Source organism: Ctenocephalides felis, unplaced genomic scaffold, assembly GCF_003426905.1.
Source record: "Ctenocephalides felis isolate EL2017-DRISC unplaced genomic scaffold, ASM342690v1 CF-g0.4_SCAFFOLD_01886, whole genome shotgun sequence".
Lineage (NCBI taxonomy): Eukaryota > Metazoa > Arthropoda > Insecta > Siphonaptera > Pulicidae > Ctenocephalides > Ctenocephalides felis.
The window spans coordinates 185,580,136-185,593,335 of record NW_020538040.1 but is presented as its reverse complement, the minus strand read 5'-3'; the positions used below and the strand labels follow the sequence as shown (position 1 = coordinate 185,593,335).

At 28.7% G+C, this 13,200-nt stretch overlaps 1 protein-coding gene across 1 annotated transcript; it reads right to left on the bottom strand.

The window, feature by feature from the left end:
• Positions 1-974: 974 nt before the first annotated feature.
• LOC113376401 lies at positions 975-12,742 on the bottom strand. Its single transcript, XM_026616304.1, has 12 exons — positions 12,139-12,742; positions 11,680-12,064; positions 11,436-11,559; positions 11,189-11,373; positions 10,962-11,115; positions 10,477-10,625; positions 10,200-10,337; positions 9,708-9,791; positions 8,721-8,866; positions 8,344-8,511; positions 6,829-7,587; positions 975-3,304 (listed from the first exon to the last, which is right to left on the bottom strand). The coding sequence occupies exons 1-12, from the start codon at positions 12,152-12,154 to the stop codon at positions 975-977; spliced, it is 4,638 nt and encodes a 1,545-aa protein (XP_026472089.1). The 5' UTR covers positions 12,155-12,742.
• Positions 12,743-13,200: the final 458 nt, after the last annotated feature.

The following is a 13,200-nucleotide window of genomic DNA, read 5'->3' as shown; positions in this document are numbered from 1 at the left end:
ACTGCCATTTTTTGGTACATTTAGCTCTGTATCTTAAAAAGAGCTGGCCCTAGCTTTGCCAAAAATTATTAATTCAAAAAACATTTTACTTGTATTGACAAAATAAAAATCTAGTAAAAGAAATTTAAAAAGGTCATTTTTTTCAAAAAAGTCATTTTTTTCAATTTCAGAAAATTGAATCTTTTTTAAAAATTCAAATTTTTGGTACGGAAAGTTCCAGCAATTTGCCTTAAGGCACGATACCATACACCACTAATTTTATCTATATTTGGCCTTATAAACTAGTACATAAACCTTCGAAAGATAAAAAAAATCATATTTAAGTTACTAAAAGTAATTAACAGAAGTTCCCGTATGAAATGTGAAATATGAAATCCCGTATGAAGTATGAAAAAGTAACCTTACCAATTTCAATTTTCGAAATTACCTTGTTCCGCTGAACTATATTAGTAATAATTTTATTTGGCAGCTTCACATAATATGATTGAATCACAAACACCAGAATTTAATGCCACTTTAATAAAGAATATTTTAAATAACGTTTATTAACATTACATATCCATTATATTATGATACACAATATAGTATCACCAGAATAATATCACTATTTTAATACAAAATAACAATCACAAACATTTCACACATTTGATTGTCGAAAAGATATTATCTGTCACTTTATTTATAATATATTTCAGTGACAGTCACTTACAATGTCATACTATTATTCTTTCACTCATAAATTTACACATTTTACAATTTAATTATTTCATCATACATTATGCACCTCACTGTTTTATTATATTAATGAAAGTGCACGTTTGGTATAATAACAATCACAACAAACAGTCACTTACAATGGCAAGAAATCTTTCACATCACATAAATTTAACTATTTTATAAACTCACTGCATATCCACTGTTTTACGACAATCAATCATCTCAATTTAATTTCAAATACAATATGTAATAATCATTTACAAAAAATTAATAACTTGTGCATAAAATTTGTCGAACAACTCTTCTTGGTTAATGCTTGGGTCATTCAGGAAAACAACAGGTTGTCTCGCAATAATTTCATCTAAATCATTAGCTTCTTCACTGTTATAATTATTGTCATTTATGCTTTCTGATATCTGTTCAAACTCCATATTAGAATTCTCACTTATAGAGTCAATATCCGAAACAACTGCATTATCGGGTACCTCAATTTTAATGGGATTCCCTTGATTACTTACAAAGGCTGGCTCATTATCATTTGCTGTCTCAATTTTAATGGGATTCCCTTGATTACTTACAAAGGCTAGCTCATTACCATTTGCTGTCTCAATTTTAATGGGATTCCCTTGATTACTTACAAAGACTGGCTCATTACCATTTGCTGTCTCAATTTTAATGGGATTCCCTTGATTACTTACAAAGGCTGGCTCATTACCATTTGCTGTCTCAATTTTAATGGGATTCCCTTGATTACTTACAAAGGCTGGCTCATTACCATTTGCTGTCTCAATTTTAATGGGATTCCCTTGATTACTTACAAAGGCTGGCTCATTACCATTTGCTGTCTCAATTTTAATGGGATTCCCTTGATTACTTACAAAGGCTGGCTCATTACCATTTGCTGTCTCAATTTTAATGGGATTCCCTTGATTACTTACAAAGGCTGGCTCATTACCATTTGCTGTCTCAATTTTAATGGGATTCCCTTGATTACTTACAAAGGCTGGCTCATTACCATTTGCTGTCTCAATTTTAATGGGATTCCCTTGATTACTTACAAAGGCTGGCTCATTACCATTTGCTGTCTCAATTTTAATGGGATTCCCTTGATTACTTGCAAAGGCTGGCTCATTACCATTTGCTGTCTCAATTTTAATGGGATTCCCTTGATTACTTACAAAGGCTGGCTCATTACCATTTGCTGTCTCAATTTTAATGGGATTCCCTTGATTACTTACAAAGGCTGGCTCATTACCATTTGCTGTCTCAATTTTAATGGGATTCCCTTGATTACTTACAAAGGCTGGCTCATTACCATTTGCTGTCTCAATTTTAATGGGATTCCCTTGATTACTTACAAAGGCTGGCTCATTACCATTTGCTGTCTCAATTTTAATGGGATTCCCTTGATTACTTACAAAGGCTGGCTCATTACCATTTGCGGTCTCAATTTTAATGGGATTCCCTTGATTACTTACAAAGGCTGGCTCATTACCATTTGCTGTCTCAATTTTAATGGGATTCCCTTGATTACTTACAAAGGCTGGCTCATTACCATTTGCTGTCTCAATTTTAATGGGATTCCCTTGATTACTTACAAAGGCTGGCTCATTACCATTTGCTGTCTCAATTTTAATGGGATTCCCTTGATTACTTACAAAGGCTGGCTCATTACCATTTGCTGTCTCAATTTTAATGGAATTCCCTTGATTACTAACAACGGGTTGCTCATTCACATTTTTTGTCTCAACTTGAATATCAATTTTAATGGAATTGAGACCTTCAATAGGTAGCTCAGTAATGTTTGTTTTCTCAATTTTAATGTCAATTTTCATTGGATTGAGAGTACTTTTAATAGCTAACTTAGTAACAGTTGTATTCTCATCTTTGATCTCAATTTCAATGGGATTGTTATTATTTTCAATAGGTTGCTGCTCTGTAACAATTGTTTCCCCCGTTTTAATCAGAATTTTAATTGAATTGAGATTACTCTCAATATTTAGCTCAGCATTAGCAGTTGATTCCTCATTTTTAATATCAACTCTAAGGAAACTGAGATCACTTTCAATAGCTAGCTCATTAACATCAATTGTATCATCATTTTTTATCTCAATTTCAATGGGATTAAGGTTACTCTCATCAGCAGGTTGCTCAGTAACATTTATCCTCTCAATTTTAATAGGATTATTTGTACTTTCCATTGGTTGCTCAATAACATTGATATCCTCATTTTCGATCTTAATTTTAATAGGATTCGGATTACATGCAATCGCTTGGTCAGTTACATTCATTTCTTCATTTTTAATAGGATTAAGATTTTTGTCGATAGTTTGCTCAGTGACGTTCACTTCCATAAGCATAGGAGGGAAGCAAAATTCTTTATTCCCACCAAGATCAACTTTAACTACTTTTCTAGCAGGTTCAATCGCCTCAAAAGGAACAGTAGGTTGGTCATATTCATTTTTGATCGTCACATAATTACTGAAATGATTGCTTTCTTTATCACTATTAGAAGTCAACACAGATTTGGAAAGATCTCCCATATCTGTATTCATATATAGATCACACTCATTATCGTTCATTGCAACTGTAACAAAATGCAAATAAAAATACTTTTCAAATTATTCATTTAAATAAATGATTAAAAAAAAAAAAAAAATTACTTAAATGAATAAATGACCACAGTTCACATTTAGCCAATACATACTCAATTGTTCATATAAAGTGATTTATTATAAATAACTTAATATATTTCATTTCATTTCACAAATCCTATTCGAACAAGTATGATGGAAGTGAACACTTCCAAAATCACAAAATGTGATTTACACATTAAAGCATGTTTTGATACATGTGTTTTTTTCAATATTAATATACAGTTTTATGCAGTACAGTTCAAGTATGAGAACTAAAATTATAGTAACTTACTCAAAATCACAAACTTATATTCAATAAGTATTCACATATAAATTCATTTATAAAGCCTACAAGTTCTCAGTATCTACTTGCTAAATAATGCAAGAGCAATGAAACAAATTATAACCTATACTTTTTAAAATAGGTTTCACTATAATATAAAATACTCTTGTATATTAAATCTAATATTTTTTATATAATCTAACATTTTTAATGCATCATTTTCAAACTGTCAGTTTGTAATCAGAATTCATTTCAGTAGTCTTAAAACTCAATTACAAATACTGAAAATAATTAATAAAAATTTTATATATAACATGCTCGAGTTTACAAGCTTCGCTCTTGAACAATTAATAAATTTCGTATTTTTAGTTCAAACTAAAAACAATACTATGTCATTTTCGTCTGAAGATCTTCATCTAAAATTATCTCTGCAGGTGCTGTGTACATAAACATACAAAATAATGATATATTTGAAATTAATAAATTCACATATGTATATAAACTAATTATTTTTCCGACGTTGAAACATATTCAAAATAATTAATAGCCCATTCATCAAATTTAAAAGAAGGTTAGAGGAAAACATTGTTTATCAATTATATGTTTTGACACTTGTGTGTCATGAAGTTATTCATTAAATCAGATCAGAACAGCAACACTAACAAACTTAACACTGATGATAGTTATAATTTTAATAGAAAACTTGGAATTTTTTACATATGATTTTTTTTTATAACTATTATCAGTATTAAGTTTGTTAGTGTTTTTGTCGTGAGCGAATGGGCTGCTAATTATTTGAATATATATATATATATATATATATATATATATATATATACTAATTTCGAAATATGAACAAACAACACTCTTTTTTGCACTATTTTATTAAATAATAATTTTCACAAACGTTTTGAGACTAGGTTTGTCTCATCATCAGTGTGTTATAATTTAAAATTTAAAACATGGAAACCTAAATTAGCATTATGTGTTAACCATTACATGTTGTTTGAAATACATAATGCTAATTTAGGTATCCATATTTTAAATTTTAAATTATAACACACTGATGATGAGACAAACCTAGTCTCGAAACGTTTGTGAAAATTATTAATGCAAAAAAAGAGTGTTTTTTTCATATTTCCAAATTAATATCTATTATCCACTCAGAATACATTTGTTATATATATATATATATATATATATATATATATATATATATATATATATATATATATATATATATATATAGATGAGTAATGTACTTTTTTTAATATTTTAAAATATATGAAACAAAATCTCAAAAATAATGAGTTCTCAAAATGTTTTATTTAAAATGATAAGATCAGAAAATTGTTTAATCGTGAATTAGAAGTTAACTGGAGTATTATATCTCAAATAGCATTAAAGATGATAAAAACTTTAGGATTTACATATAAAGATTTTGTTAACTTCTATAATCTTTGATGTATTGCCCTATATATTAAATATTAAGACATGATGGAAAATATCTAGTCCCGAAATGCCACTATAATGAAGCTTAATGAATTGAATAAAAAAAATACATATTACTCATATATATATATATATATATATATATATATATATATATATGTGTGTGTGTGTGTGTATATATACATTGGTATTTCTTTTTGACGTTGAAACATTCTTGAAAAAAAAAACAATGAATAATTTAAGTACGTTTTTTATTTACTTATTAAGTATGTTTCATTCTGCAAGTCAAGTTCTAAAAATAATGATATAGTTATATAGTTGAGTGTTTTGTTTTTCTACAATTTCAATTCATGCAGCAAACTGCATAACTTTTTAAGTTATTTTGTATTATATGTTTTGTTCTTTTAGTTTTTATAAACCAATGTGTTAATTTTGTGTTTTCTGGCTGGTATATATACATATATATTGTATATAATATTATTTAGTATTTTTTTGTTTTACTTGTAAAAAGATTTTTGCTTGCAGTGTCCAAAATAATAGTTAAATTATTTATTGTTTTTTATTGGTGCAAAAAAACACTTCAAGATATATATAGGATGTCCCAGACTAAGATAATATTGACCTTAACTGTCCTGAAAAAATTTAGAGGTTTTGGTAAAATTATGACCATTTTTCATTTGGTTTTATTCATTTTGTTTATTTAAACATTGTAACCATAACCATAAATAACATTTATAGGATCACAGTAAAAAAAATACAATTGTCCCAAATTATCAAGAATTTGAAATTAATTTTGGTCAATTTTGGTGTTTTCTTTTACTGTGGTCCTAAAAATGTCATTCACAGTTACGGTTCCAAAGTTTAAATGAACAAAATTAATAAAAGCTTACCAAAAAATGGTCATAATTTCACCAAAGCTATAGGTAGTACTTAAAAGCCTATAATTTCCAAACAACTTGAGATAAATTTTTTTTCTAAATTTTTTCAGGACAATCACCCCGTTTTAGCTTGACGTCAAGGTCTGGGGCACCCTATATGAAATCCTGAAGATTTATATATATATATATATATATATATATATATATATACAGTAAGATCTCACTAATTCGGCCCTATTGAAAACCAGAGGGTGCGGCAATACTGGAATGTTCGGATTGCTGGATTGAAGTAGGAGTCATAAAATATTGGAAATAGTGGAAAATTTTCCAGCCTCCTTGCTGGGGGTGTCGGATTATTAAAAGTATTGGTCTATCAGAGCGCCGTATTAGTGAGATTCTACTGTGTTTATCTGGCTTGAAAACGTAATTAAACATTTACAAAATAGATATTGTTTCTAACTTAATTGATTGACAAAAGAAAAACAAATCAATTTATTTGTTATGCCATTATGTGTACACAAACAATCTCAAACCTTTACTACATCACACACTTTAAAAATTGAAAAATAACTTTCATGAGCATTATCCAATTCTTGTGCATCTTCACTTTTTAAGTGTGTTTCATTAATTGTTACAAAAACATAGTTTGTATCAACTGAGCAAACCGATTGATCATATGTACATTATATATAAATGTACACGTATTTGTACACTAATGATCACATAATTTATGCAATTTAATGCATAAAGTAGTATATGAACATATAATATACAAGTAAATAATTATTTATTAAATAATTATCTCTCTTCACTACCATTAGATATTTCTATGTATATACTATGAAATATCCAATTTTATTACCTGACTCTAATTTCATGTCTTCCTCAATGATCATTTCAGCTGACTTAGCATGCTTTGGAGATATCCATAATGGATCAGCCATTTCTGGTGAAATTTTACTAGGTGGTCTACACAGCAAATTCATCTGATCGGCATTAGATACTTCCTTCTCTAAAATCGGTGGAGTGTTTTCATAACTGTCCTTAGCTGAATTATGTATGTAATCTTCTTGCATTTTGCGTTTGACTGGAGTTTTCCTTTTGTTCAGTGTTCTCCTTGAAACGTCACTATTCGTTTTATTTGAGTCAAATTTGCTTGGACAGCTCAAAATACTATTTGAGCCTAAATGTTGAGAAATTTCTGAGCATGGTATTGTAGATGGTTTATCTACATATGTTTTTAAAGAGCAAGTTCGGCCTGTAGCTGATGACTGCTTGTTGCTACTGTTTGAATCCGGTGAAAAATTGTTATCATTATGATTTTTACCAGGTGAGACATTGAATACATCCTCATCAGTAACAATGAAATTAGGTCTTTCATCTTTTGGAATCTGCATTATATTTGTTATACTATATGTGTCTGTTAACCATTCAACCGCTGGTAAATCTGTATTCCAATTGTCTTCTTCATAAGTAACATGTGATCCATGTAGAGATTCAGTGCTAGAATAGGTATCTTCAGGAAAATCTAATTCTTTTTCCTGCGATATTTTTTTCACATTTTTAGTGTCATTTGCAGTTTTCTTGGGCGTAGCTCGACCTCTTTTTTTAACAGGCGTTTCTAAAATATTATAAGACATTTTTATTACAAGTTATAAACTTGTCTTAATAGTAAAATATTTTGTAATTACTCATTTTTTCAATTACATATTAATATTAATTGTGTAGTAATAATTTACCTAATTTGGTGAAAATTAAGGATTATTTTAATGTTTAAAATTTTGACTATACATCAATAGTGATTGTACATTTATATTTGTTAAGTTTGCACTTTTTGCTTTTTGTACATTTACAAAATACTTTTCTAACCATGGGTCCAAAGAAGAGGCCTATGTCTCTTCAATTAAATCGTAAAATTATTGAAAAATATGATAAGGGTGAGGATGTACAAGCATAACACATCATAGATATGTTTTGTGTTTAAACAGAAGAGCCTTTAAAAATATTTATCCCACGCAGTTCAAAAGCCGTTTTGGCATGATGTTGTGCTCTGGGACACCCTGTACAGTAATAGAATAGCAAAAAGGAAAAAAACACAAGAAAAATTATAGAAAAGAAGAGATAATTCTTTGAAAATATAGACTTGATCTAAGCAGCAATATGAAATATAAACATTTGCAGAAGAAAATTTTTCTGGTACAGAAATATAAATTGATGAATATTACAAATATTGATCTCATTTATCTCATTTTGTTTAAACCATAGCATTGATAACATTGGAGCCCCTCAAGAATCTTTTTTGCTATATATTTGCTATTTATAATAATACTATATTTAATGTTTACTCAAAACAAGAAATGTTTTGAAATATACTTACGTTTGACATTTTTTTTAATATCATTCTTGTCCTTGCTCTTTCTTTTGCCCTTGGATCTTCGTGATCCATTCATGGTCCACTCTTCATCTGAATCTGAATCATCATGCTTACGATATTTCCTCTTTTTACTTTTTTCAAATTCAGATAATAAGATATCATCCTGGGCATCTATAAAGAAAAATACTTATTAAAAATGAGCTTCTCAATAAATAGCAACAATATGAACAGAACAATGCTAATAAAAAAGTTAATAATAAATTATAATTAAAAAATTTTACATGGTCGTCACTCGAAAACAAACAAGATATGTCTTAGTAATTCTAGTCCATGATATGTTCTAGAATAACTAAATTATATTTAAATATTATATTATTTACCTAAAGTACCAAGCTCATCATCATAATTTGCCATTGGCACTGCAACAATATTCATGTCCTCTTCGGGATCTAAGGCTTTCAACTGATATCCAGTAACTTCATCAAAGAATGGGTTATTCATATCATACATAGCATCTTTTCGAGCCCTGAATAAAGTAAAATATAAAAACATTAAATTATATACATAAAACTCATGCTCACTTTGAAACTTAAGCCTTTTGTGAAAGGTATTCCTGAATTTTTTTTAAAACACGGTTTGTATAATAAGTTCAATGTGCGACAAATGTTAAAATAAATTAATTTGAAGTAACCAGTAAAAATCCAAAGGTTGTAAATTTTTTTCTTCAGACAGTCACTATTTCATAAAGATTTTTTTTTGGACTTGTTCATAGGTCATACGATAACTACATTATTCCAGATTATTTGTACATAAATACGTTTTTCTTCAGATTATTTAAAGGGCTATCATATAGGTATGGACATATAGCAATTTTTCGAGACCCCTCACTTTATTACCTTCTGGAATTAAAACTGTTTGAATATTTATATTTTTGTCTTTTATATTCTCAAAACATTAATTCAAAACTCGCAAAAAAAAAATACATTGATAACATTGATAAATAGTTTTGCCTCGTTTTTATGGCTTTTTGAAAATTGCATAAAATACTCTAGACCAGAATACCCCGTCAACTGTGTACAAAATGCATTGCTTTTATACTGTGTCGTACAAAATGCATTGCTTTTATATATAAAAGTAACTGTCCAGATATTTTCAAACTTGGTGGTACTTACGCGAACCAACTATACCAAAGGGGTTAATGGCTTAGCTGTGTTTAGTTATAGTTTCAAAGCAAACATGAAAAATTGAATCAGCATTGTGTACTGAATTTTTCATAACAATCAGCATGAACTTGGTGTGTAAGCTTGGCAGGTACTTAAGCATATTAGCAACATGTATGTGCAAGTATAAATAGTAAATTAACTTGCCTGTACAAGTCATCTAATAAATCGTTTCCGCGAGTTAAAATTCCAGCCTCTTTCCGTTTCCTAACAACGTATTCATACAGAGTCCTAGAAATTAATTTGGTTATATCAATATGTAAAAACAAATTAATCACCAAACAATTTCTTAAACTGCTAAAGTTATCCCCTCCCACTGCACAATGCGCATGCCTTATTTGTATACAACTTTGAAGTGATGCCATAATATTCCAAATTATTATTTTGTACAACACCATTGTTTCATGCTGAAGATAACCAGTGATCCAACCTCCAATATGCTTGCACGTTCATGTTAGGCCATAGTAGTAAATTACCCATAATAATCATAATATCCAAAAAAAAAAAAAATCGCCAACCAACTAAAGACCAATTATAAAAATTGTATCATCTAATTGATTCCATGCATCTTTAGTAATTTGATATTTTCCATTATTCTAAAAATTAGAATATTCATGTATAATTACCAATAATACTTACTCTTTACACTTTACTTTAAAATCCCGAATTGTTTCCTCGGGGTGAGGAATATTGTCTACCCCATTCTTCCAGTCATTATACAGTTCAGGTTGAAATCTTTCAACAAATGTGTCCATAGAAATTTTTACGGTATCATCCCTAATATATATAGATCAATAAATAAATAAAATACTATGTACATATATATATATATATATATATATATATATATATAATTGCAATGTTTAATTTTAAACATGTATGTTATTAAATACTATAACAGTTAATTTTCTCTCACCTACAAACGCAGTGTGATGCTTTTTTTCCATATTCTATCCATCTTGGCATCGCAAAATTAGTGGACTCAGCACAATTAAATCCATGATTAAAGCCAGCATGATATCCAAAAGGAAAAGTTATCATTATTTCACCAGAATACTGAGTCACCTAAAAAATATTTTTTTTTTATATTAACTCTTAAACAAATGCCACCATACACCCAGCATGATGCAATCAGAAGAATTTTGGACTTTTCTTTTATTTTCAATATGAGCACAATGCAGTTAGAAAATAAATTTGAATATTTGTCGACAAACAATTTTAGACAACTTCCTTTCCATTCAAATCTTATAAAGCAATATTAATTATGCACCTTCTTTAGCTCTAGAAATAAAGCACTTTTTTTCTTAAAAATCCTTCAATCTACTGAGCATGTTATAGGTGATGCTCTTGATCGTTAAAGGTTAAATCAGAACAACAAATTACTATTAAAATATACTTTACCACATCATAAGGAATATTATTTTGTTTCAATATATTCGGGCTGATTAATGTCATTTTATGTCTGAGATAAGCAGGACACAATTTTGCACTCTCTGGGAAGTACTGACGAGCTAACTTCTCAAATCTACGCCCATGTTGTGGGGGAATGGCATACCTAAATAAATAGAGCTGTTAGAGTACTACCAAAATAACAAATACTTGTAAAACAAAACAGATTAATATTGTACCATGTTTTGGGATCACCAAAATGTAGATAATTAATGGAATATAAGTCCATATCTTCAGTGTGCCATGCAAAAGTAGTTTTCCACATTCCAAAATATAAGTAGGCTGTATTAACACCATCGATGCTTATACCATAATCTTTATTAACATAATCTAATATCGTATTTAAACGGTTAATGTTCCATATCTGTAAGAAGATTTTACATGAACAATATATCCATACAGCAATTAAATAACTGCAAAACATACATCACAGGTATCATCAGTCAAGGATCCATTAACATCAGCTCCATAAATAGGTGCAATGTATGTCAAATTTTTCCAATATTTGCGTTCTAGGTCATTGTTATCTCTATGAAAAGGTGGTGAGAATCTGTAATAAATAAATAAATAAATAAATATATATGCATATATATAAAAAAAATATTAAGTTTGCTTTTAGTCATGCTTTGATTTATATGGTTTGAAAATATTAAATAATACACAATATTACCTATCAGAATTCGCCATTTCCGCAAAAGCTTTAACATTCATTGATTTCTTTTGCACATTTACTTGTTGATAAAGACCTTGTTTACCAGTAACGAGTTGTGAAATAGGCGCTGGTATAGTGATATCTATTTGATCTAAATCATAACCAGATTTACGTGGAACCCATTCTGGTGGAGGAATAATCTTGCAAACGCCCGCTTTATGAGCTCCACAACTTTCCACATAGTCTATATATTTTTTGAAATCTTTAAACTCCTCCATAGTAGGTCTAAACGTCTGAATCTTTGGCACTTTGAATCCGCAATGATCTCCCCGTCTTCCATCTGTCCAAAGTTTTTGGGGGTACGGATATTGACTTAAATCTTCCTTGAAATCCATTTTACTTTCTAGAAATATGAACTGAATGTAAAAACATCAGAGGAAAACAAAAGTAAAACAAAGTATCCTATCACTCACTCACCTGAATAGTAGTCCATGAATATTAAAACATTTTGTATGTCATTTTTTACAATATTTTCGAAAGATCTAGCAAGTAACTATTATTTAAATTACCATAATAAATTATAAATTAATTATTCATGTAAGTATAAAAATAATGTTCAAAGTGTATGACAGAATAACAGTTTACACACCAAAGTTCTGAAGGGTACAAAAACACTTTAATAAATTATTAATGAATTTTAAAGGTTTCCACATATTTCGTCCGAGCCGGAGTAAGAACACATTCCAAATATTACACAGGACACAACGTCGCATCGATACCGACCACACAATTGTTTACGATTTGCACAGGAAGATTTCAAATGCTGCTGCTATATTGCCTAAACTTTACTAAACTTATTCTGGATATTTGATCGAGTACTAAATCGATTTCATCTAATTGTCAAAATTGTGCCTAATTGAAGAACTCAACTCACAAAAAAAGAGCTATCAAGTAAGTATATCTCATTCTCTACAGCACAAAGAATACTATCATCCCAATTTATTCATGTATTTTCTTTATTGTTAAAAATAAAACTAGTTGAAAACCACAAATAAAAAGCATACTAATTAGGTGTAATTATTAGGTCTAATTCGGCAAATAACGAAGACATTGTCTTGTTTAAGGTTTGCACGTACGCAAGATGCTTGCAGTGAAGTTGTCCGCAAAAATCATTTCTTAAAACAATACCAATCTTTAGAAATTAAATAAATTTAAATGAATCATCCGAATCATAAATGGTTCATTTAAATATTATATTAACGTATACACATAATTTATATATTAGTTATAACTTAATTTTATTAATTTATATATTAAATTCAATTAAATTTTTAAATCAAATAGTTTTTATTCTTTTTCATTAACGTGATCGTTTTAAAGTTTATTTAATGTGGCTTTTGTGTTTGCCAAATAATTTGTTTGGTAATTTTTTATACTTTATTTTTAAATCATCTATATTTTTTGCTTTAAGCTTTATACATTTTGTATCGGTTTAGTGTAATTACTTTTTGTTGATAATATTTATTATCAAAAAACAAA

Bases quoted from the DNA above. Each gene is read 5' to 3' on its own strand.
- LOC113376401 (XM_026616304.1), bottom strand. The intron at 11,374-11,435 runs GTATGTTTTGCA...ATCTTCTTACAG, and splicing joins TGACTGATGATACCTGTGAT to ATATGGAACATTAACCGTTT. The intron at 8,512-8,720 runs GTAAATAATATA...TTTTCTTTATAG, and splicing joins TGATGAGCTTGGTACTTTAG to ATGCCCAGGATGATATCTTA.